The sequence below is a fragment of the Manis javanica genome, chromosome 9 (assembly GCF_040802235.1).
Source record: "Manis javanica isolate MJ-LG chromosome 9, MJ_LKY, whole genome shotgun sequence".
NCBI lineage: Eukaryota > Metazoa > Chordata > Mammalia > Pholidota > Manidae > Manis > Manis javanica.
In genome coordinates, this window is record NC_133164.1 from 31,637,452 (window position 1) to 31,665,182 (window position 27,731).

General features: G+C 38.0%; 1 protein-coding gene across 9 annotated transcripts in view; it reads right to left on the reverse strand.

Annotated features, from left to right (window-relative positions):
* PIBF1 (progesterone immunomodulatory binding factor 1) overlaps positions 1-27,731 on the reverse strand; it is a 221,404-nt gene that overhangs the window by 93,167 nt on the left and 100,506 nt on the right. For 7 of the 9 annotated variants that reach the window (XR_012121049.1, XM_037010313.2, XM_073212525.1 and 4 more), the window contains exons 11-12: positions 22,741-22,782; positions 3,082-3,247 (exon numbers count right to left, since the gene is read on the reverse strand). Coding sequence is in view for 8 of the 9 variants with exons in the window: in XM_037010313.2 (XP_036866208.2) it covers positions 3,082-3,247; positions 22,741-22,782 (208 nt within the window). In the remaining variant the exon portion in view is untranslated. The remainder of the gene's footprint in view (positions 1-3,081; positions 3,248-22,740; positions 22,783-27,731) is intronic. The other 2 variants (XM_037010311.2, XM_037010310.2) reach the window with 1 other exon arrangement.

A 27,731-nucleotide genomic window follows, 5' to 3' on the forward strand; every position in this document is an offset into this window, starting at 1 on the left:
ACTATGATGATAATTCACTAAAAAGGAGACACTTCTGGTGACGAATGTTTTAATGCTTAAATTCCAATTATCTGGAAAGTGTGCAGAGTTAATTACAGAGTGCTATTAGCATGGCATAAGTAATGTAGTGTTTCCTGAGAAGCCATAGAATACTATAGTTAAGAATATTGTTTGTAGCCAGAAGATTTGGATTTTAACTTTGGCTTTAACACTTATCAGTTGTGATCTCAGGCAAGTACTTATTCTCTCTAAACATACCTCAAAATATTGTTGGAAGGATTAAATGAAAGGATAAATTTACAGTACTTAGCATAGTGCCTAGAACATACTTAATATTTGAAAAATACTATTATTTACTGTAAGAAATACTATTATGAGAACTTTGTATTAAATGACTCATAAAAAGAGATCTATTGATGTAATTATCCTCAATTCTCTATAATTAAACACTTTGAAGGAACTTATTTTAATGACATGAAAGTTCACATTTCTAAAATGTATGTGATTGTGTGCTGCCTTGATGTGGAAAAAGAAGATGCAGAAGATCTATTAGTTTGTAACAAGCAGAAATCACAGTTTAATTTTCCTTAATCTGTTCTATCTCATTTCTTTCAATTATTCCTATCAAAACTTCCTGCCAAAGTAAACTAAACATTATCTTCCAAACACATTCCTTCAGAGGGTAGAGGAAGAACAAAATGAGAATGGTGAGGATGACGATGGGATGAACTCTAGTGTCCCTGAGGAGGTCTGACAAAGTTCCTACTTTAGCATTATTTCTTCTTTCTTCTTGCTGGCTGTGAATGTATATTCTGGAGACTTACTGATTTAATATAATGAAATACTGCATAGTGAAATAACCTGAGGCTTTCATGGAGGTCATTATGTTAGGATATAATTCATTAAAAATTTGGCGGCTGATGAACACATTAATACCACTGCCAAAAGAGACGATCAGTAAGGTTAGCGTTAAATGATTATTCTCACAGCATAGCCAATGCTTTTCATCTGTACTCCATTTCCAAAAAACCACCACACAAAGAAAAACTGCTGAAATGGTTATCTAAAGTAATAAATAATCAAAATGCTAAAGACAGGACTGAATTTCATAAAATATTATTCTAAGAAAAGATTTTCAAAGTAGCGTTGAAAGATGAAGTTTGGAATTCTCATGGCAGGAGAGATCCCCAGACACTTCTGATTTGGGGTATCTCTTAATACTTCTGTACCCTATGGTGGAGAATTCCCTTTTACTATGGATTTGCCTAAGTAACTGCTATGATTAATTCATCATTGTTTCTGAAAAGTCAAAGAAGAGCTTGATTTCTGGACCCACGGAAGGCTATTACTTTAATGATTCTTTAGGAAAAACCAATATATGAACATTTGAGTTTAAACATGAATGCATAAAATAGATCAACTGCTTTTAGAAATCCATTAAATATCAAGCTCTCACAGTGGATATTTCCTTCCTTAAAATAGAATGATAACACAAAATTATATATATAATATATATAATTACATATAAAATGAATAATACAAAATTATAGACAAATAATTGCTTTAAAGAGACAAAAATATGAGGATTTAATGATATTGGTAACTGCTGAACCACTGTGTTGTATATTTGAAACCAACATAAGATTGTTTATCAATGATACTTAAATTAAAAAAAAAGAGACAAAAAAATAAAGCCAATGTTTTGGGAGCCTTGCCAATTGATAATTAAGAAAACATAATCTGTCCCCAAGTTACATCAACAAGAATATTGGTTAAAAATTCCATACTAGGAAAAAAAAAAAGCATACCACCCCCCCAAAAGGGATATTCCATTTTCTAATGGCTTGAGATTTCCCATTTAAGGGAACTCATGTCAGCACTTTAAAAATAACAAACAGACCAATATAAAGGTAAAAGTTAAAATTTACACTTAATTATTTTGAAGAATACATTGCTATTTCTTAGCACTCTACATTGCTTTTCTTGGAAATGGTCCATTTCTTCTTTCCACCTGTTTATTAAGAAGAAAGCATGTTGTCTTCTTGATAAGAGATCTTTTAAAATTAGGGACATGAGCCCTTTCTCATACATAATACAAATATTATTTTTTAACCTTCATTTTGCTTTTTAATATTATTCAGACTACAGAGGTGTTCAAGGTTTTATTTTTTGTTTTTCCTATATAATTTGTTCCCCTGCTTTTAATCAGTTGACTAGCAGATTAATCCCCAAACATGTTGACATAATATAAAATTTCATCTTTATTTATTCCTAAGTTTTATGGTTCTATATTTACATTCAGCTAGGATACATCTGAGTTTTATTTTGGTATACAGTGTGATGTATGGATCCAACCATTTTTGCTAAATACTCAAATAATTATTACAGCACCATTTATTGATCAATCCAACTTTTCCCCAGTGATTTGAAGTATAACTGTTCCCCTGAATAAATTCTTAAATTATTGAATACATTTTGAACTTTGCACTTTGTATCCTTTGTATCACTTCTGGACTTTTTCTGTTTGTATTTTAATTATTCTTATCTCAGAATGCATTTTAAAATGTCATACATATTTCCTCTCATTATTTCTTCTTAAAACTTCTTTAAAAATTTGACTACTCTGTTTTTTTCTTCTAGTTGTACTACATAATTCCTATGTTCAGTTAAAAAAAGCATGCTAGCTAGCCATCTGGCTAGCAATAAATAGTAATATTACTTGATAAAAGCTGAAAAAAATGTAATACTGAATATTACCTTCCAGAAAGATGGTGTTTCTTTTTACATGTATTAGTGAAGTTCTATGCTTTTCTTGATATAGGCTTCATATTGTTCTTATTAAAAATATTCCAAGTAATTATATTTTACTGTTTGCTATTGTGAAGGAGATCTTTTTTCCATTTTTCCCCCCCTAACAATTCCAGCCCTTTTTGGTATACATTTTTCTGAAAATATGTATTTTTTTTGTTTGTGTGTGTATATGCCACAGGACACTGTTAGATCAGTATGATATAGCCTTGTACTTATTGAGTTTACATGCTAAGTTTATGTTCATTTTCAAAGAAAAGCTTACACATGTACCTCCAGTTTTTTCTGATATTTTTCACATTCCAACTGACATTGTGTGAGATTTTTTGCAGTTTCCTCTTGAATAAGTTGAACACGTTCACTTTCAAAAGATTTTAATTTACTTTGATGGAGATATTCTGTTACTTTGCTTTCGGCACTTAGTTGTAGTTCTCTGTATCTGAAAGCAGAAGAATGGTTATGTGATTCTAAAAAAATCTCAATGATTTATATAAACATAAACTTCTACTTTTCCAATATTCCCATGTTATTATACAGTTAATAACATATTTATTCAGCAAAGCTTATTTGGTATATATGGAAATATGCTAAGCCCAGAGAACAAAACATACCAATTAAACTTCCTCTGCTGCTCCCTTATTTCCATTCTTTCCATCCCAAAACAATTATTGTCTATTAATATTTTGTAAGACATTTAAAATAAAAAATGGTAAGAGAAAGTTTCAGTTACATTGCTTAAAATGACTTAATTTCTATACATTTCAAAGGCCTTCTTAAATCTACAGCAAAATTGTTTTCAACCTTGTCATTTCATTCTAAGTTTACATAATGTCAGATGGAGAAGAATGGCAAGAAATATGCACACTTAACTGCAAATTCTTGAGACCTTGTAAAATAAATTTTTAAGTTAGTTTGAGTATTTTGATATTCCAAGAAAACATAATGTACAAATTACAAAGATAAATATGAGTAGTCTATTGCAACACAGATAAGGAACATTCTCTTCATTCCATAGGTATATGCGCAATAAAATCTTTCTGTTTCACATATAAATCACTACATATTATAAATTTGAAAATATTTTAGGATGATTATGTTGTAACATAAAGCAAAACACAAAACACATTATATCTTTCAGGGAGCTATTATGAAGCCAGTATAATGCTACACGTGTTATTAAAATTCATTTATCCAAATATTTATTGAGCTAGTCACTATGCTAGGTGATGTGTGCACAATGGAAGACAAAATATGTTTTTACCTCCTTAAAGAAGTTAAGTCTGCGAAAGGCAAATAAACTTGAAAATTCAATAGAGTATATAGCAAGTCTTTCAATAGGGCAATCTCTATGTTCAGTGTGAGTTTATATATATACTTTATATATTTTTACATATACACAGAAAAAGTATTTACATATTACAGTTTTATTATATATGTATATATAAACTCAGTTTTATTTTAAAAATAGTTTATATAGAGACTGATAACATTTTTTATTGAGACATAATATACTTCACCCTTTTGAAGCATATAATTCACTTTTTATAGTTTGTAATTTATTTACAATATTATGTATCACCTTTATCTAACATGTTTCTATCTGCTCAAAAAGAAGCCCCATGTCGATTTAGCAGTCACTCCCTATTCCCCTCTCCCACCAGACCCTGGTAACCACTAATTGACTTTCTTACTCTACAGATTTACTTACTCTGGACATTTCATATAAATGGAATCATATAATATGTGACCTTTTGATGTTTTCAAGGTTTATCCATGTTGCAACATTCATGGAGCATCCAAGTAGTACTCCATTCCTTTTTGTGGCTGAGTAATATTCCATTGTATGGCAAAACATTTGTTTATCTATTAGTCAGCTGATGGACATTGTTTCTACTTTTTGGCTATTAAGAACTTCTGTGTATAAGTTTTAATATAAACATGTTTTTGCTTTGCTTGGTTATATACAGAGGAAAAGAACTGATAGATCATATGGTCACTCTAATTTTAACTTTTTGAGGAACTGCCAAACTGCTTCAAATGCGGTTTTACTATTTTACATTCCCACCAGCAATTAATGAGGGTTGCAAATTCTTCACATCCTTATCAACACTTATCATTGCCTGTCTTTTTTATTACAGCCATCCCCAGGGGTGTCAAGTGGTAAAAAAAAATTTCTTTTACTTGAAAATGTATTAGTTTAACATTTTACTGACATGAAAATGTCCCTGCAATCTCTAGGGTTAAGTTGTTTTGTAAATATAAATGTATATAATGCGTGAAATCAATATCGATTTTGTATGCTAAACTATGGGATACACTGGAACATATTACTGAAATAAATTCTCGATTAAGTCATTTAGAATGTGATACTGATCCTTAAAATGATCTGTTTCAAAAGATTAAATTGCAAAATTTGCCTTTTTATGGATTCAGGACACAGTGGGTAATTCTCAGGTCAATGCTAACTCCAAATAGGAAATTAAAGACTTAGCTTTTAGCTTCACCTGTTCTTCTTATTCATTACCTGGTATTTGAAAGTTACTTTTAGCACTACTAGCTTTCTTCTCCTATACTGAGATGTTGAATAACAATAGCTATCTCCTAGAAATTTGAGAATACTAAGTTTAATAACTCACACTTTTATAAACCAAATGATAGTTTTAAAGGACTTATTTATTCTCATATTATTTATCCAATGAAAAATCTGCCTCAAATTGTCACACCTATGTAATTATTATTAATTTGTTAAATTGAACTGTGAAAATGTGGAAAAACATCTGAGCTGCAAAAGCAGTCCCAGCAGTGAAATGGATGATTACAAGAGGGCAGCCTGATGGTTTCAGGTAACCCCTCTTCCTTGTTTTGCTAATATAACCTGTCACATTTCACTTTGTTGACTCATACTTTTCATCTTATCCTATTAATGTGAACACCTTATTTGAACTAAGTCAATATTATTTACATGTTACCAATTTTGCCTGACATTCTACTAATTCAGCGTGGAAGCTTAAGAGATCAAATTACCTATGAAGTTAAAACTGTAAGAATCTCCAACTATTCTCACAACCATTTCTCATTCCAGTCTCTATAACTAAATAATGCTACATTTGTAACTGAATTTTTAGTTTCCATAAGACTTACCCATATATCACACATACTACCTCAGTAATAGTAATATAAAGTACTAGAATGAACTTTGCTCTTAAGAAATACACACAACAGATTTTTGGTCTGCATATATAAGGAGAAGACATGTTAAAAGGTGGAAATCACCTATTAGGGAGCTACAAAGACACTGACCCCAAGGAAATGCTCTCAGGCTGTGGTGAATTAATTCCTGCAAGCAGCAGGAATGTTCTACAATGATCTGAGAAATAACTGCAGGAGAGACATCAGTATGGCATCCAATTCTCAGAAATGGGAGAACTCATTTGAATAAAAGCACTGAATAAACATTAAAGCCACCAGGCTTTCATCACAATATTTACATTAGCAGTCCTTACCCTGACACTGTTGAAAGCTTTGCTCATCACACACTCAGATGTATAAAGCCAAGCAATGTACATGGTCAACTCCCAACTCTGTCAACAAGCTGACCATTGAGTAAGAAGGTGAAAGACCCATATAATCACTAACCTTTCATTTAATCTCAGTTTTTTGTTCCAGTAAGAAACAGCTTAAATATTCAGTTTTAATATTGGGGAAGCCATGAACATTTTATGGACAAAATTCGAAGGTCAGTTGTTGTTTCTGAACCATTATCTAATCTCATTTGGTAGGCAGATATTCTAAGGGAAAATATTCACAAAGTACTATACTCTGTGGTGAGGTTCTTACATTCACCAGGACCAGGAAGTGGTCCTTGCATTAGGAAATTTTAAGAGCTGGTTGAGTTTGGAAGTAAGGCAGTGCAGCAATGCGTAAGGAGCATAGGAAGTAAAACCTGCATGAAAAAGACCGGCAAAAAAAGATAAGCAAAATAACAGAATTTTCAGTTACTGGCAAAGGTTCAGGGAAGGATTTTTAGTAGTCAGGTATTTGGTGGGTTAATTGGACAGAAAATATTGAAGGTACTCTGGGTGAATAGAGAGAAAATACTGTGGGGCTTAGGATAATACTTGGGAGCAGGTAGTCATGGCTGAATCACTACATCCTTTGTATATTTAATTCTAAATTCCACAAGCAAATGACACAGAGGCTACTGATAAGCTTTCTACATGGAAAAGGAGTGCTTTGAAACAGAGGTGGGCCCGAGTCTCTAGATAGGGAGTCTGGGGTGGATTTCGCTATGGGAAATTGGAATTCACAAGGGCAGAAGCTGACAGACGTAGTCAACTGGGAATCAATCTTGCTTACATAGGTACCACACCACCATATATTCTCATGTATTTCTTTAAAAAATATAAAAACTTTGACCTATTAATTACATACATATTTAGATTTGATACATGGAAATATCTAAAATCATCTAAGGACTATCACAGTTATATAGAAAAAAAAGTGTACATCCTGAAGAAATTACATCACTTTATGTAAGCTATCTGGGAAAAGGAGATTGGAGAAGAGTTAGTTGTTTTTACATTACATAGTCTAATTTTATTAAAGACAAGTAAAAAAATTTTTGATATGGGCAATTAAAAAAATGAAAAATTAAGTACTTTCTATTTAAATAATTTTGGCTGTGATAGAGCTTACTTCTCATAATAATGTGATATTAGGCAAGTAAGGGATGAGTACTTATCACTATATCATCAATATCTTGTAAAGTAAGTTTTTGGTTGGTTAGCTTTTTAATATCCTCAACACATTTGAAAGGTCTCTGAATCCAGAAATAGGCACTTCTGCTTTACCATACCCAATCTATAATTTCTAATCCATTACATTAAAAAGGCAAAAATACTCACAAAACACTTTCTACATAGCTTTTTATATTTAAGAATATATCAAATTAACACACATAATATACTTACATTTATATAATAACCTATAATTGAATTTTGAAAGATAGAATTATGAAAATCTACACATTTAAAAATAACTTTATATCACTGTATCTTTAATATTTAAACATGATGGTTACATTCTTCGATTATATAAATTTATTTTCAAATATATCAGTTGGAAAGGAGGGTAGATCAGAACTCCCTGTTATTCAGATTATAAACCAACCTGGTATATTGATGTGCCCTCCTAGTGGGAAGTGTTTTGTTTTCTACAGGAGAATCACTGTATATAATGAGAGAAATTTATCAATAGAAGCATGTTGCACATGTGAAAATTTTGAAGGTAGAGAACATGTTTAGAACAATTTATATTAGAGAATACATGTGAAGTTATTTTCTTTTCACTGACATTAAAATAGAAAAATTATTTTAGAAATTTTACTTTTGTGCATTATTGCTATTGTTCTGTTTTTCTAGTACACTTTTTTGTCATCTCAGTACTAGAAAAATTTTCAAGTATATACCTAGATGCTGAATAAAAACTATTTTTGATGAAAACTATGAAAGCAATACTGAAGTTTAAAAATATACATATAAAATTATAGAGAAACCTAGTTCTAGTAATTCTGGTCTTTTTCTTTTAATCGTGAAATTTTCTAAACTGAAAAGGAAGCAGATAGAGAAAACTTTGTAACAATCATTAGTGTTGATACAATGATTACTATAGGACAAGAGAAAGGAATTTAAAAGGCACTGGGGTATTTCGCCAAATGCTTCTGCCATTTAGATGATTTCTTCAACTAGTTCACTTCTCAGCTGTAATACTACATCTGTCATTTTTGGCTTACAAACTAATTCTTAAATGAATGTTAGAGATCTTTTTTTGCTGAGTTAAAAACGCTGAGTATGTTTAACAACTGTACCATGGATTTATAAGAATTTCAAGCATGCATTTAGAATAATTCAGTATATCTATCATATCATGATCAAATAAAGTATGTAATGTCATTAATAAAATAAACGATATGTAGTAATATTTGGCCATCTTATAAAGGCAAAAAATAGCTACTGCAGGTATGTGAAGATAAAGTACCTAAGTGGAACAAATATAATGAAAGGAATGTTGCCTTAAAATAAATCAAAGCATGCATGAGATAAAATTAGAGTAAAATATTTTAAAACAGTGTTTGAACGGGTAGCTGTTTTCCCTTTTGTGGTAACGTAACAACAAACACTTAAAATTCAGCTGGAATCATCCTCTGAACCAAGAGTATTTATATCAGTGCTTCACAGCACTCAAAACTATTTCATACTGCTTTCAATATATACTTCAGAGTATTGGGCAACCTTAAAGAATAAAAAAAATTTTCTAAAGCTGAATCTAAAAAAGTTGTAAGATCTCTGTGCTTTCTTCTCAATTTTGCTGTGAACCAGAAACTGCTCTAAATAAAAACAGTCTTAAAAAAAGTTGTAGAATTTCAACAAGTTCACTTCTCAGCTGCAATAAAAAAGTATGTTTGCAGGATACTTTTGGAAAATAGTGAAGTATGAACAGTAGCAGAATGTAGGTTAATCATAGTTTTCTCCTGTTTTCCATAACATATAATTCAAAGAAAGGAAATACAGTTAACACACAAAGTACTGTGTAAGGCAAAAAGGGATATAAAAGTAATTTACTAAGACCAACTTCCTACTAACAGGCAAACATTATCACATACCACTCTGTGTTCTGAAAAGGGGGCTAAAGAATTCCATGAGGACTCTACAATAAACTCTGAATAGGGAGGGATCTAGAAACCAGAGTCCCGGGTCTTCAACTCCAGAGAGTGGTAATAAAGACTTTTTTCTTTTCTCAGGGTGAGGATGATTCTTAAGCTTGATTCTATCTAGCTCAACCAGGATGACCATCAGAGCCATTAGATGCCACAGCTCTACCACATACTTACTGAATCAGGATTATACATGCTTTATTTTTATATTTCATAGACTTAGGAATGTTGAGGTCTGGATTGATTAAATAGGCTAATATAAGTAAAATGCTCACAAGTCTCTTGTACAATTAAAATGTAAGTTACTGAGGTGCAAAAATCTTGTCTAATGAATCTTTGGATTTCTAAGATCTAGTGTAGTATACGCTCTTTATGAATCTTTACTGAATGAATGAAGTCTTATTAACCATCTTAGGCGTTATAAAATTTAAATTACTAAATAGTCTCAAGCCAGGATAGAAAACTCTAAAATATCATAGACTAGTTTGATGAGGGGCAGTCTATTCTGAAATATAACAAAACCAATGAATTGAGATTATTATTTCCAGGCTTATGTGTCAGTGTAAGAAGAAAACAAATTACAAGGAGTGAAGAAAAAAGAAACTGAAATGATTATAGGATAGGTATGACTGAGCTACAAGAAAGATTAAAGTTTCTAAAAATGTAGTTTGGCTAATGACTAAGGTGGCAGAAAGAGACATGACAACATTCTAAAAATATTTAAAAACATAATGCGAGAGGGAGCAAAGTTAGTATGACCTGAAAGCATGACATCTAAGTTCTGCAATGAGCTTAAGTTGCTGCAGAATGTACACACAATTTTAGGAATATAAAGCACAACTAAATAGCCTGCCCACAAGAATGTAGTGGAGTCTAACATGGGGGATTGTACAACAGAAATGAAGAAAAACATAATAATGAGAAGAACTAAATCACTTTGTTAGGTCTACTTCCCCATCTCTGAATTTCTCTTACTTAGTGGACTAAATAATCACTCATCAGTTTTTCCATAAACTACTACCTCGGGACATTCATACAGGTATATATAAAATATGTTATGCCAGTTAACACAGTTAGTTAACACATATCATGTTATGATATTTTATTTTTTAGTGGTTTATGAGATGAGAATTCAGGAATTATAAAATTCCAGAAAATGTATACATATCTAGGTATCTATTTATGGCTATAAACATGTCAGGATAAAAATGAGATTATTAATACAGTACTTACTATATAATCAAAGAAACTCAATACATATATAAGTTGAGTGAAAAAAAATTAAACACTTGAACATCTACATTATTATTTTGAACAAATGGCTTTTCCTCTCAAACATTTTCTTGGGCCTCACTTTCTCCTTGCACTTCCCCTATGCTCTCCCATCCTAGAAAGAGTTGTTCCTCCTCTCCGGGCTGGTGGAAAGTTGGTGCTTCTACATTGCCCTGACTTTTTTCTTCCGTTTCCCTCAATTGCTATTGAAACCAGGACCCAAAGGAGTGGGTTTTGAGAAGCTGATGATCAAAAGTCAGAGATGAACTCTAAAGGCATTTACTGACAGGAAACCTGAATCAGCATGACTCCTAGTCAGCATGCACAGAGACCAACACAAAGGAAAAGAGCCGAACACTTTAGAGCCTTATGTTTGTATCTGCTTTCCATGTATATACTTTTTATCATTTAATCGTCTCCAAAACTTGAGCAGAATTTAGGCTTATTCTCTTTTTAGAGATAAACTAAGACTCAGAAAAATTAATATGTCCACGTAAGTAGCAAAGCTGGAATATGCACCCAAACCACTTCAAATTTCTAGGCTTTTATAATGTAACATCCTGTATCTAAGAGAGAAAAATTTTTTTTTAATTTAACTATTTTTTAATTAAGGTATTATTGATATACATTTTTATGAAGGTTTCACACGAAAAACAATGTGGTTACTACACTCACCCATATTTTCGAGTCCCCCACTATACCCATTGCTGCAGTCACTTTCCATCGGTATAGTAAGATGCCACAGAGTCACTACTTGTCTGAGAGAAAAATTATTAAAAAAAAAAAACCCAGGCATGTACCAAAATGAGATATTAAAAAAAAAGAAATTTGAAGCTCTGATTCCCTTTCTGCAGGCTTATGTACCAGTTTTCATCCCACAAATTTTAGACAATACTGTAATTATGAAGTATAAGCTATACCAAGGTAAGGTAAAGTTTATGGCTCCTTAAACCATACATGTATCTTTGATGATAGAAAGCACTAGAGCAGTACTGAATTAAATGGCTCAAACTTTTCATGAGCTTTCAATACACAATCTCTAGCCACACACCATGGTGGGTAAGTGTAGATAGAGACAACTGGAGGAGGAAGACAGAGACAAAAGGCATGACTGAAAGGTGAACAAAGGAGAAACAAGTATGGGCTCTCCATACAAAGAGTAAAACGCACAAAGGCTCTCCACGGGCACAGGAAAACCTGGTCAGAGGTTTAAGGACATCAGTGGGAGTTACAGTTGCCCTCGATGGAACTCTAGGGAGAAAAGTTACTTCCCTTTGCATTGGACAAACTTGGCTTTGTGTTTTACCAATACCTACAGTATGGGAGTGAATACAAGATGAAGCCTTTTCTTCAAAATTATCTTTAAAACAGAAAGGGTGTCAATTGTTTTTATGTTTTTATAAAATCCCACTGAGTATTCTCTCAATAACTATTTTCAAATGCAAAATACTGTTTAGGGAAGACCCAAATGACTTGCAGAGACCATAATCAATGTAAATTCTGAGTTTGAATTTGAAGGAATAAACAAACATGAAAGTGAAGACATTTAACATAGACATAGTTCTTATTTCTGGGATGCAGTCTTAGAACTATACTTGAAGGGCCCCCACCAGTAAGACGGCAAACTTCCGGCTTCTCTTCGGGGTCCTCGGTTCCCGCCGGTGCCACCTGAAGCCCAAACACCTCTCGCCCCCCTCCCAATCCCAGCACCTAGCCAACAGCCACCAGCCCCGTAGAAGTGACACCTCAATCAATTCATGCCCTTTCCTATATAACCCAGCACCTTTCCCTAATAAAGCGGAATTCTCCGGTGAATTGCTGCTGTGTGTCACTCCTTTCCTTTCATTGGTGCCGAAACCCAGGAGACGGGACACCCCAACTGGGCCCCGTCTTCCCCCTGACACCAGCAGCAGCTTGCCCTCGTCCTCTTTTTCCGGCGCTGGCTCATCACACTCACCAATCCTCTCTGGCCTTTAGGTAAGTTTTCCCCCTGGAGTGGGCCACTCTTACCCGAGCTATTGCTGCGCCATTGACCGTGATCGTCTGGCAAGGCCCTGACGCTCGGGGATGAGGAGGGAACTCTCCCCGCCTCAGGCCTTCACCGCTGCGGCGGACCCTCAGGCCCCTCCTCCAACAGCCATAAATCCCCTCCTAAAGCCTTTATGGCTGCGGCGGACCCTCAGGCCCCTCCTCCAACAGTCATAAACGCATTCACCGTCCCTTCCATCAGTGCTGAAACTTTTTAAGCAAAATTTCCCCGGGGTGGGCCACTCTTCTCCGAGCTATCGCAGTGCCATTGACCGTGATCGTCCGGCAAGGCCCTGACACTTGGGGATGAGGAGGGAACTCTCCCCGCCTCAGGCCTTCACGGCTGTGGCGGACCCTCAGGCCCCTCCTCCGACAGCCATAAATCCCCACCTCAGGCCTTCACGGCTGCGGCAGACTCTCAGGTCCCCCCCTCCAACAGCCATAAACGAGGTGACTCCTTTGCGGATGAGAACGCTCCCTTTTCCCCCCTCCTCCGCCTCCTGCTCTGTCCGCCGAAATCTGTTCTGTCTGCCGAAAACTCCTAGCGCTAGGTACCTCGTGACTCCGGCAAACTGCCTTCTTAGGGAAGTCTGGGTGACGACCCACACTTCCTAAAAAATTCCAACTCGTATACGAGTTTCCGCAGAGCACCAAGGATCATCAGGGACGCCCTTTGTCTCCTTGCAGTCTGTTTCCAGTCCGAGGATCTCCATTCATCTTTCCCTGTTTGTCTCCTTCTCTGTCCTTTAGCCATGGGAGCCTCCTCATCCCTCCCTGAAAGTTCACCTCTTGAATGCCTGCTTAAGCATCTGGCTACTCTCTCCCTGACGCCTGATATAAAACCAAAACTTCTCCATAAATATTGCTCCCAAGATTGGTCGACATACCCCCTAGACAATAACAACCAATGGCCCACAGGGGGAACTCTTGATCCTAACATCACTCGCGATCTTTTTAACTACTGCCAGCACCTGAAAAAATGGAAGGAGATTCCCTATATCAAAGCTTTCCGCCTCCTCCTCCCCCTGCCCACTCCCAAGTTCTCCTAGCCTGCAAGCCGCTGCCCTCGCAGAAGCCTCCCATTCACTCCTTTCCCCTTCTTCTCCTACAACAGCCCTTCTCCCTTCCTCCCCCACCATCTCCTCCACCATCTCACCTCCTCCGCCTTCGTCCCCCGCAGATTAAGCCTGAGCCTTTCAGCCCCCCCTTTAACTAGGTCCCAGGGGCCTCCTCCGTCTTTGCCCTCATCACCTGTTTCTCCCCTGTTAGGGACCGCCTTTGTCTTCTCACATGTTTGTAGGGAGAATGGGAAAGCACCTACCCCCATGTCTTAATGCAGCATGGGAAAGCACAAGCTAGAGAACAACCGGTGCAGTCCTTAGAAGTTATCTGTCCACAAAAACATATCTTGCCAAGACTCCTCACTCTGAAAATAGGGAGACCTTGAAGATGTGTAGAAACACCGCCCCTGCTTCTAGATATGCCCTTCCCCCACTTGCCGATGTGGCAGGAATGGAGAACAAAGAACATTCTGTTTATGCATTCCATAAGCAATTAACTGGATCCCTGCTGTAGCTCAGTTAGTAGAGCATGGGACTCTTAACCTCAGAGTCATGAGTTCAAGCCCAACTAGAGCGGCAGAGGCAAGCAGCTGGGCTGCTAGCTGGCGACATGTGGGTCCGATTCTTTCTTTATTTTCTTTGCCCCCCTTCTGCACTTCAGAACCTGCTCGACTAAGCACGGCTAGACCACATCACTCCCCCACAGACTGAGCCAGAAACCTTCAGTCCCCCTCAGACTCGGTCCTGAGGGCCTCCCAAAATTATCGCCCCCCTCTGGGAGGTAGCAGGATCCGAAGGCATCGTGCGCGTTCACGTACCTTTCTCCTTAGGAGATTTAGCCCAACTAGAGAAATGCCTAGGTTCCTTTTCCACTGATCCCACGACATACATCAGGGAGTTTCAATGGACCCTCCAGTCTTACAGCCTCACACATCATGACATTTTCATGCTCCTGGCCAATACTCTCCTCCCTGAAGAGCGTAGACGAGTTTGGGACTTTGCCCAAATGCACGCTACCGAAACCCAGAGGACTGACCCCACCTATCCCCCTGGCTCCATTGCTGTCCCGGAACAAGACCCACACTGAGATTATAACACTGCCATGGGTCTCTGCTCTCAAGATAGTTTTGCCTCCTGCTTAATAGCAGGTCTGAAAAAGGCAGCTCGTAAAGTAGTCAATTTTCAAAAGCTCCAAGACATAATTCAAAAGAGAGATGAAACCCCCTCCGAGTTCTTAGACAGACTCACTCAACCCCTATTACAGTATACCAGCCTGGACCCAGAAACACCTGAAGGAAGACATGTCCTTATGACATACTTCCTAGCTCAAAGCTACCCCGACATTAAAGCTAAACTCAAAAAGTTAGAACAGGGCCCCGCTACCCCACAGACTGAGATCCTAACAGTGGCCTTTAAAGTCTTCCATAACCGGGAGGAGGAGAAAGAACACCGTAAACAAAAGGCTGATCAGGCCAATTTCCAGATGTTGGCCCAGCTGATAAAACCACAACCTGGGCGCCCCTCTACAAACAAGCCCCCCCCCAGGAGCTTGTTTCAAGTGTGGAAAAGAGGGACATTGGTCAAGGGTGTGCCCCTCCCCCAGATCTCCTACCACCCCATGGCCCAGATGCCACAAAAAGGGCCACTGGGGGTCAGATTGCCCAACCACCCGAAGGGGAGGCTGGATGAACAACCCCCATCCTAAGCCCGCCATAGTGGGGCTGGCAGAAGAAGATTGATGGGGCCCGGGGACTTCTCGCCGGACCATTTCCATTACCAAACAGGAACCCAGGGTTACTTTAACAGTAGACGGTCGCCCCATCTCCTTCCTCCTAGATACAGGAGCCACCTTCTCAGTCTTGCGAGAATACCGGGGCCCTACCACGCCAGCCATTACTCCTATAGTTGGGGTAGGAGGTAAACAGATTTTCCCATTAAACCCCCCCTCCCTTTTATGCACAATCCTAGACAATCCCATACCTTTCTCCCACTCCTTCCTGGTTATGCCCCAGTGTCCCATCCCTTTACTAGGATCAGACATCCTTTCTCTCCTCCATGTTTCCGTAACTATATCCACTCCCACAGCCCCCAGTATTCCCTTTCTGATGGCCCTCATAGCCAACGACTCCCCTCTACCCAATGAAAGCTCCGGTTCCGCCCTCATACACCCTGTAAATCCCAAAGTTTGGGACATTACAAGCCCCTCCGTGGCCCTATGTCCCCCTGTCTCTATCAAATTACGTGACCCCTCTCAGTATATCTGTCAGGCCCAATAACCCCTAACCACTTCAGCCCTCATAGGCCTCCAACCCATCATTCAAGATCTCTTAAACAAAAATTACCTCAGACCCACTCACTCCCTGTTTAATACCCCCATATTAGCTGTTAAAAAACCAACGTTTCTTTCCGACTCGTCCAAGACCTTCGCCTCATCAACATAGCCGTTGTCCCTATCCATCCCTTAGTTCCAAATCCATACAGCCTTTTATCGCAGATCCCTGCCTCGGCATCCCACTTCTCAGTCCTAGATCTCAAGGACCCATTTTTCTATCCCTCTAGACCCCTGCTCCCAAGATTTTTTCATCTTCACTTGGACAGACCCATACACAAGACATTCTGAACAACTCACTTGGACAGTTTTGCCACAAAGCTTCCGAAATAGTCCCCATATTTTTAGACAGGTCCTAGCTCAGGATCTCAAACAGTTTCATCATGATCACTCCAAGTCCACCTTATTACAATACGTGGATGATCTTCTACTCTGCAGTCCCTCATGGGAACAGTCTCAACTTGACACTGCCTCCCTACTTAACCTTCTAGCTTCCAGAGGTTACCGGGTATCCCCCATCAAAGCTCAAATCTCTTCCCCTCCTGTCACTTACCTCAGATTCCTTCTATCTCAACAAAGAAAGTCCATTACCTTAGACAGAAAACGGCTCCTCTCTGACCTGCCCGTTCCCAAAACCAAGACAGAAATCCTTTCCTTTCTAGGTCTGGCTGGGTATTTTAGAGCGTGGATCCCTAACTTCTCCCTGTTGGGAAGACCCCTATACGACCTCAGCAAGGGCCCCCCTAAAGAACCATTATCCTCCTCACCCCGACACTCCTTCATTAAGTTCCGTCAAGCACTTGTAGAAGCCCCAGCTCTCCATCTCCCTGATTTGTTGAAGTCCTTCTCATTACACATTCATGAGAGGTCCAGTCAAGCTCTAAGAGTCCTAAGCCAATATTATGGCCCATCCTTTGCCCCAGTAGCTTATCTCTCCAAGCAATTAGACCCCACAGTTCGGGGATGGGCCCCCTGCCTACGAGCATTAGCCGCTAGACAGCTCTTGCAGAAAGAAGCTCATAAACTGACATTCAGGGCGCCCCTTACCATTCTGTCCCCACATCACCTAAAAGATCTCTTAACCTACAAAAGTTTACAGACTCTCCCTCCCTCCAGACTCCTGACCTTACTGTCCTCTTTCCTCCAAAATTCCGTTCACCCCCTTTGCCATCCATACCCGAATCATGACTTTTTCCTCCTTTACTGCTCTCTCGCTTTTTTCCCTCATTCCTATTGTCTTCCCCACCACCCCAGCCTCCTTTGTATGGTGATTCAAAGTCAGACAGACTTACACACAGCATCAAACAAAAGTTACTGCCCTCATTGCCACACCCTCTGAAAAGCTGCCCTCTGAAAAGCTGCTCTGAGCCTTTATACCTCCACTTTCCTCCCTCCACCGAAGTGTTCACTAGCAGCTACCCTTGTTCTCCCTACCTCTGCTTCCTCTATGACCAAAAACAAGCCTATTGCAGGTGATAGCCAGACACCTACAGATGTCCCTACTGGTCTTGTGCCATTCACTACATGGGTAAATTCCAGTACCCACAGTATTACTCCTCCAACCGTTTCATGAAATATCCCAACGGCTCATTCTCCTTATCAATCCCAGATCCCTGAGACTCTCGATGGGCCGCCGTAGTCACAGCCTCAGTTTACTACGGGGGGTCCTCGACCCCCTCATGGTACCCTTCATATCTCTCAAAAGTATGTTCCCTCTCATTCCCAGATCTCTCAAGTTGCATCAGATATCAGACATTCCGAAAAAGTCATTATCCAAACTCTTGACGGCGCCTCTTCATCTTCTTATCCCCGCCCCTCTTCCCATTTCTCCTACTCTTCATTACAGCTCATTCAAGACACCACCATGTTTCTCAACCACACCCTTAACACCGCCAATTGTTTCTTGTGTGCATCACTACAGCGTCCACTGCTGGCCGCCGTGCCTCTTAATATTTCCAACTACTCCTTCCATGCAGAAAGACAACCCCTCTGCCCCCTGGCAGACATACCCCTATGGGAACCAGAATACGCAGATAATCTCACCATCCACCACTGTGTAGGCCCAACTCCACCCCCCTCCAGCGCACTTCACTGCCTCTCTATCTACACCCCTACCTCCGGCTCTAAGACTTTTACGCAACTGGGACACTTCTTTTGGTGTAATGGCAGTCTTTTCAACTCACTGCCTCTCAGCTCCGATACACCCTGCATTCTAGTCACCCTAATCCCACAGCTTACACTTTACAGCATGGCAGAATTTCTTGAGCTCCAACCTCCCTTGCCCTCGCGCACAAAAAGAGCTGCTTTCCTTCCCATCATGGTCGATATTTCTTGGATCACCTCAGCCATTCGGGCACGGTTTTCGGGAGAAGCCTTGGGTCACTCTCTATGGGCAGTTAGAGATCTCAACGCCACACTTGAGGGAGCCGTGACATCCACTGCCGATTCCCTAGCCTCTCTCCAAAGACAGGTCACTTCGCTAGCTAAGGTCATCCTTCAAAACCGGTGGGCCCTAGATCTGATTACAGCCGAGAAGGGCGGCACCTGCGTCTTCCTCCGGGAAGAGTGCTGCTATTACATCAACGAATCCGGCATTGTAGAAACTGACATCACCAAACTCACTGACCTTGCCTCCAGCCTCCACTCTGCTTCCAATTCCAACCCATTCTCTTCAATACTAACAAACCCCCTCCTCACATAGCTCTGGCCCATTGCAGGCCCCATAATAGTCATTCTTCTCGTCTGTCTCTTCTTACCCTGTATAATAAAGTTCATCAAATCCCAAGTCAGAAAAACCTCTAATCAAGCTTTCAACCAGCTTTTACTCAGGAACTACCAGCTTCTGGCCACAGAAGATCCCTCACCCTCATGTGACCTCCTCACCACACGCTGAGATGGACCCTTCTCTCCACTGGAAACTGTTCCTGGAAACAATGGCTGCAGACGCCTGGCTCCTGACACCCATATCCTCTTGGCACCATTGGAATCAACAGGTCCTCGACCTATGGTTACAGGGAACCTTCACTGATTTCCAAACCTGAAGAAGTCCACATCTACTCATCCTTACTGTGGGGAGTCCTATTAACCCTTTCCTCCCAATCCTCAAGCCCTCACTCCCTTCTCCGCCCCTGTTCAGCAGGAAGCAGCCAGAGAGAAAGCAACGTCCACAACCCCATAGAGGAGAAAGGGGGGAATGAGGGCCCCCACCAGTAAGATGGCAAACTTCCGGCTTCTCTTCGGGGGTCCTTGGTTCCCACCGGCGCCACCTGAAGCCCAATCACCTCTCGCCCCCCCTCCCAATCCCAGCACCTAGCCAACAGCCACCAGCCCGGTAGAAGTGACACCTCAATCAATTCATGCCCCTTCCTATATAACCCAGTACCTTTCCCTAATAAAGCGGAATTCTCCGGTGAATTGCTGCTGTGTGTCGCTCCTTTCCTTTCAATACTGAAAATAGGTTTTAAGGATTATTTAAAAATGAAATATTCTGAACTCATATTTTGAAGATTACAAACACACCAGAAGAACAAAAGAAAAAAATTTTGTATGTATACTCGTGGGTAAACATAAAAAAACAAACAAGCCAGCTATAGTACCACGTAGGCATTCAACCAGTGAAAAAAATACAAAAAGCAGTGAGGGTGATGTGCTTTATAAAACTGTTAGATGTTTCAAAAGTATCTCAAGTGATCTTGAAAGTTCATGTGGTAAGACTGAAGTATTCTTTTACATAATGAAATTTTAAATATTTACATATAACTAAATTAAACAAGGATTCTGAAGCCAGACTGTATGTGTTCAAATGCCACACTTGCCCCTTATTACCTGTGTGCCTCAGTTTCCATATCCATAAATGGGAATAATAGTAACAATTTTATCATATTATGAGGATTTAATGAGTTAATTTAGTAAAATGCTTAAAACTGTACTAGTATATGGAGAAGACAAGTAATGACAGCTTCTTACTACAGTGATGGACATTTAACATAGACATAGTCATTATTTCTGGGATGCAGCCTTACAACTATACTAAAAATATGAAATATACTGAACTCACATTTTGAAGATTACAAACACACCAGAAGAACAAAAGAAAAAAATTTTGTGTGCATACTCGTGGGTAAAGATAAACAAACAAACAAACCAGCTATAGTACCACCTAGGCATTCAACCAGTGAAAAAAGTACAAAAAGCGGTGAGGGTGATGTGATTGCAGTGGGGTGGGGGGACTTGATATATGGGTGAATGTTGAAACCACAATGTTGCTCATATGAAACCTTCATAAGATTGTGTATCAATGATACTTTAATTAAAAAAAAGTATTTATAAATGAAGCAACGGACCTGAATTAAAGCTGAAAACAGGTTTTGATTAAAAAAAAAGCTGTGCTGCATCTTTCTGCGCTGATGGACATTAACTGTAATGGGGTTTGTGGGGTGGGACTTGGTGATGGGGGGAGTCTAGTAAACATAATGTTCCTCATGTAATTGTAGATTAATGATACCAAAATAAAAATAAATAAATAAATAAATAAATAAATGTGAGTCTGAATAAAAAAAAAAGCTGTGCTAGATTAATAAACATTATGTTTGTTGAATATAATACTCAAGATTGCTAAAGCCTTTTTTTCTAAAAGAAAAAAAGCCTGTCATTGGAAAAATGATAAGATGCATGCTTTCCTGGCCAAGCAGTTCCATTTATCAGTCTAGCCAAGATGTCTCATCTGTTTCATGTTTTCCTATGAACCATGAGACGTTCTAATTATTTAAAATACAGGAATTTCAGAAGCATTTTTCTTCCAGTTAGTGGAAATGTAACATCCTTACCAAGAAACAGATTTTGTCTTCCAAAGTCAAATAATTTTTATCCACTTACACAGCTAAAGAGATGCAGAGGGAAAGATAATTGCTGATATCCAGGAAGAAATCTACAAATGGTAACCTCCTACTCAGACTTATGAATGTTTGTAGAGAAGGAGATGGATAGCTATATATACAGACCATGCTACTTAATTTAAACTGTTGAAAAGCTGGCATAACTGCTTTAAATAAGGGGTCAGCAAATTTTTCTGTAAAGGGCCAGAGACTACAAATTTTAGGCTTTGCAGGTCATAGTCTCTGTTGCAAAATAACTCAACTGTGCAGTTGTAGCAGGAAAGCACGCACAGACAATACATAAGCAAATGAGTGTGGCTGTGTTCCAAAAAAGAAGTTTATTTATGGACCCTAACATTTGACTTTCATAAAATTGTCATGTGTCATGATACATTATTCTTCTTTTGATTTTTTTCTAATAATTAAAAAATATAAAAACCATTCTTAGCTTGCAGGTTGTGCAAAAACATATGGTGGGCTAGATTTGGCCTGCCTCTGAATTGTCAAGCTCTGATTTGAATTATGGGAAGTGTGCAACATTTGTGACAGCCATGCAGATCAAATCCATGACCTGGTACAATTTATAATGTTTTCAGATGGTATCTGTAATTAAAACTCATTAAATACTTGTAAAATTAAGTTTTAGAAATAAAGTTTATAAAAAGAAAAAAGTTAGATACCTTTCAAATAGTTCTGTCCAAATGAACACCAATTTCTATTGCTATTCTCTTTTTTGAAAGCTCATGAAAAGTTTGAGCCATTTAATTCAGTACTGCTCTAGTGCTTTCTATCATCAAAGATACATGTATGGTTTAAGGTGTCATAAACTTTACCTTTACCTTGGTATAGCTTATACTTTGCAATTACAGTATTGCCTAAAATTTGTGGGATGAAAACTGGTACATAAGCCTGCAGAAAGGCAATCAGAGCTTCAAATTTCTTTTTTTTTTAATTAAGGTATCATTGATATACAATCTTATGAAGGTTTCACATGAGCAACATTATGATTTCAACATTCACCCATATTATCAAACCCCCCCAACCCACTGCAGTCACTGTCTACCAGCATAGTACAGAGCTTCAAATTTCTTGTAAGTGGAATGTTTAATATTTAAGGGGATGGTTGATGTCTATGGGAAAGGGGTAGTTTTTATAATGGAAAGCGGCATTATTGGATACCAACTGGGAAGTATATAGCAGCTTGCAACACAGAAAACTTTAGCAAATTGTTTTTGGTATTTAGTTTGTAGTTTTAATGTTCAAAATTTAAAGATCAGCACTTGAATTAAATAACCCAATTTATGTTTTACAAATGTGATTAGTTTGAGCTAGATAACCCTCACTATGTTTACTATATACAAATGATTAGATTTCAAAACACCTATTACTCATTTAAACATCTGCTGACTTATTTCTAGATCAAATACATAGTTTAACGAACGGCAAAAATGACAAATGAATAAGAATAGACATGTTTTGTGGCACCAACATACAGAACATTCCATTCTCATAAGTGATAGGCTATTAACCATACCTTGATTTTCCTGTAAACTGCTTTCAAAAATTATTTCAAAGCTAACATTTCATTGTCATTTTCAAGTACATGACTTCCCTTACAGGTTTAAATGTGGCCAGCCTAAGTAGGTACACTCTCACCTGGAGGCAGGGAGATGTATTCTTTTGGTCATTTTTCCATCTCTGTGATTTTAAAGAAAAAGAATTTTAGAAATGACAAGCATCATTACATTTGGAGTATCTAAGAATAACTAACAGGAATTTGCAGTTGGGGTCCCAGTGAATTAAAACATTTGAATTCTAATAATAAATATGTGGGTATCAGTTAAGTTTTGCTGTTTTAAGATACATTAACTCATTTCATATTTTTCACAAATATATAGGCTTTTCATTTTTAAAATGAAAATACACTCCTTTAAGTTGGAAAAACCCATTTAAAAATGCATGGATCTATTTTTTAAAACTTAACAAAAAATACAAGGGAAATCGCAATAATAAGAATTACTAATAATTAAATAGTAAGTTGAGGAAAGGGACCTCCTTCTTTACAGAACTTTGTAACAGTGAAGGTTATCCATCTGCATGAAATAGTTTTACCAGATCTGGTCAGAGACTGCTCCTAAACCTTTACCTTTATGGGGCTGAAAGAGAACACAAAAATCAACTAACTGGATGATGATAATAAATAATAATAGCTAATATTTATTGAGAACTTAAAATTGTATAATAAATCTCAATTAAACCTATGAAGCACAGAATTATGATATCCTAGGTTATGTTTCTTCTTTCCTTTACAGCAATACAATTTAGTGGCTAAAAGGTATTGAGAGTATCTTTACATTTAGTAAAATTGATTTTAGAATTTCTTCACATCTATGAGTAATGGTATCTACAGAAGGAGAAACAAAATAATCATGCATCAGGCACATACCATGGAAATATACAGATTATATATCAACATTTATTAAAGTCAGGAAGGGTTAAAGTTTGCTGAGTGAAAAAACAATAAATAGAACAAAAGCAAAACATGAAATAGGCATATTATTCAAGTAGTCAATATCTTATTTAATGAATCTCAAATACAGCAAAGCAAAATTTAACTGCTATATAGAAAAAAACATTTAGGTGGCTTAAATGAAATTAACATGGCTCATTTTAAAGCTAGATTTTTTTGTTTTTATGTTTTTACCTTACTTTTTAAGGTATCATTGATATACAATCTTATGAAGGTTTCACATGAGCAATATTGTAGTTTCAACATTCACCCGTATTATCAAGTCCCCTGCCGAGCCCATTGCAGTCACTGTCCATCAGTGTAGTGAGATGCTATAGAGTCATTGTCTTCTCTGTGACCTATCTATATTGTGAGTGCTAATTATAATGTGCCTTAATCCAATTCTGCCTCCCTCCCCAGCCCCTTCCTTTTGGTAACTGCTAGTCGCTTGGAGTCTGAGTCTGCTGCTGTTTTGTTCCTTCAGTTTTGCTTCACTGTTATGCTACACAAATGAGTGAAATCATTTGATACTTGTCTTTCTCTGCTTAGCTTATTTCACTGAGCATAATACCCTCTAGCTCCATCAATTTTGTAGCAAATGATAAGATTTGTTTTCTTTTCATGGCTGGATAATATTCCATTGTGTATATGCACCACCTCTTCTTTATCTATTCACATAATACTGATGGACACTTAGGTTGCTTCCATATCTTGGCTATTATAAATAAGGCTGTGATAAACGTAGAGGTTTTAAAGCTAGATTTTTTTTTTCAAATTAAGCACTTTTATTAAGCACTTATTCCATGAAAAATCCTGTGATAAAAATGGAGTGGGTTCCTTTGCCTTCAAGGGAATTTATGCTCTAGGGAGCTCAAGGACATGCATATACACAAATGACTCAAGGGCATGAATAAACAAATAAATACAAAGATCCAGAACCTGGGGTTGACTCACTGGGTAAGGAGGTGATCGATATCAAGAACAAACTGGGCCACAAATTCAAGGTCCATCCTTGCTGGAGAAGCTGCAGAACATGACTCAATAGAGGAGAGACAGCCAAGGTTATCAGGTGATGGGCAGCGTAGGAGAGATGGCATAATGACCACCTGCCAATAAACTTTGAGAAGGTGGTGAATTTGACTCATTTTTTTCCAGAGCGTACATGATCATTTGCTGAGCAAACTACACTGGTGGTAATAGTGGTGGTGATAAAATCCGTAACACCGAAGCCAATAGTCCACAAAGCTCTTGCAGATCCATTATCTCTTGTCATGCACAATATGGAGCATCAACTGTCATGTTGCATATAAGAGAAAGAAAGGAGGGAGGACTGATCTTGATCCTGTCTCTGTCCCCAAGGCTCTAGGGCACAGGATCCTGAAATCTTCCTTGGGAATCAAGGGGCAGCACACACTTAGGAGGTATGGAGGACGGGCTCTAATTCTGAAGACCTCTGCCTACTGTAAAATTCATGATCTATAGTTATCAAAAGTTAGCCCCTGCTTGGAGCTACCAATCCCAGGATAAGAAAGTTCTTCCTTTGACCAATGAGAAGTGCTTTGTCCTTCTTCCTGGGCTTCCAACTGACCATTGTGAATGTTAAAGCTAGATTTTTAAATTGTGTCTTAAACATGTCCAACTCTGTTTCTTTAACCCATGATGTTCTTTAAAAATGCTATTAAAAATCATGTAAGAAGACTTAAAAACATTTTTTATTAAGGTATCATTGATATACATTCTTATGAAGGTTTCACATGAAAAACAATGTAGTTACTACATTCAGCCATATTATCAAGTCCCCCCCCCCCATATCCCATTGCAGTCACTGTCCATCAGTGTAGTAAGATGACACAGAATCACTACTCGACTTCTCTGTGCGACACTGTCTTCTCCATGATCTTCACAACACCATATGTGCCAATCATAATCCCCTGAATCCCCTTCTCCCTCCCTTCCCACCCCTGCCCTTTGGTAACTGCTAGTCCCTCCTTGGAGTCTGTGAGTCTGCTGCTGTTTTGTTCCCTCAGTTTTGCTTCCTTGTTATACTCCACAAATGAGTGAAATAATTTGGTACTTGTCTCTCTCTGCCTGGCTTATTTCACTGAGCATAATATTTTTCAGCTCCATCCATGTTGTTGCAAATGGTAGGATTTGTTTCTTTCTTATGGCTGAATAGTATTCCATTGTGTATATGTACCACCTCTTCTTTATCCATTCATCTACTGATGGACACTTAGGTTGCTTCCATATCTTGGCTACTGTAAATAGTGCTGCAATAAACAGGGTTGTACATATCTTTTTGAATCTGAGAAATTACATTCCTAGAGTGAAATTCCTGGGTCAAATGGTATTTCTATTTTTAGTTTTTTTGAGGAACCTCCATATTGCTTTCCACAATGGTTGAACTAGTTTACATTCCCACCAGCAGTGTAGGAAGGATCCCCTTTCTCCGCATCCTCACCAGCATTTGTTCTTCTTAGTCTTTTTGATACTGGCCATCCTAACTGGTGTGAGGTGATATCTCATTGTGGTTTTTATTTGCATTTCCCTGATTATTAGTGATGTGAAGCATCTTTTCATGTGCCTGTTGGTTATGTGAATTTCTTCCATGTAAGAAGACTTTTAATTCATAATAAATACATGTCAAATACCACATGGTGCAGTCTAAAATCTCCAAGGTGCCATTTAAGAAAGATAGTAATTAGCTAAATGTCATGCTTGTAGGTTGAAAAAATAATCGAACTTCATAGAATTTTAATAGTTCCTAAAATTAGCTGACACTTTATAAACAAAATTCTGGTTAGAAAATTTAAAAATAAATAATACTCTTGTTATAGGACCTGAATAGACTATTCAAGTGACTTAAAAGAAAATTTTTTTTGTAGTGCGTTAAATGGCGGCCCCTTCCTAAAATCCTTGTCCATGTCCTAATCTCTAGAATCTGTGAATATTACGTTATTTGGAAAAAGAGTCTTTGCAGATGTGATTAAGTTAAGCATTCTGAGAGCAAGAACCTGTCCTGGATTATGTGGATGAGCGCTATAGGCAATCATGTTTACTCCTACGAGAGACATACAGAGGAGAAGGAAGTGTGAAGACAAAGTCAAAAGACAGAGGCAGAGACTGGAGGGTATAAAGCCCTTCAGATACTTTGGTTTCAGACTTCCGGCCTTCAGAACTATAAGATAATAAATTTCTGTTGTTTTAAGCCACAAAGTTTGTGGTAATTTATTATGTCAGCTACAGGAAATTAATACACTATCATTCTGAATTTTGTTTTGATTTTAATATACTGGAGAGCAAAATTGTACCTACCGATGCTGTTGAACATCACATACACTGTGCTTCAAATAGTGTTTACTAATAGTATGACTTAACTGTGTGGCAGAATGAGTAACTGGGATAGGGACAAAGAGAACAGATGTCTACTTCTGGTTCTGCTCCTAATACCAGTATAACTGAGGACGAATCATATAACCTAATTAGATTTGTTTCCTCATTTGCAAAATGAGTAGAATGTTTTCAAGAATATCAAAGTCTTTCCCAATTCTAAACTTTTGGGAACTTTTAAGGTGTTAAAAATAAATACCCAAAGGAAACAAGATCTCAGATTCAAAAAGATATAAGCAACCCTTTTTATTGCTGCACTATTTACAATAGCCAAGTTATGGAAGCAACCTAAGTGTCCATCAGTAGATGAATGGATTAAGAAGAGGTGGTACACATACACAATGAAATATTATTCAGCCATGAGAAGAAAACAAGTCCTACCATTTGCAACAACATGGAAGGAGCTAGAGGGTATTATGCTCAGTGAAATAAGCCAGGCAGAGAAAGACAAGTATCAAATGATTTCACTCATTTGTGGAGTATAACAAGGAAGCAAAACTGAAGGAACAAAACAGCAGCAGACTCACAGAGTCCAAGAAGGGACTAGCGGTTACCAAAGGGGAGGGGTGGAGGAGGGTGGGCACAGAGAGAGGGAGAAGGGGATTGAGCGGTATTATGATTGGCATACATGGTGTGTGTGGGGGTCACGGGGAAGACAGTATAGCACAGAGAAGACAAGTAGTGACTCTGTGGCATCTTATATGTTGGTGGACAGTGACCTGAATGGGGTATGGGGGGACTTGATAAT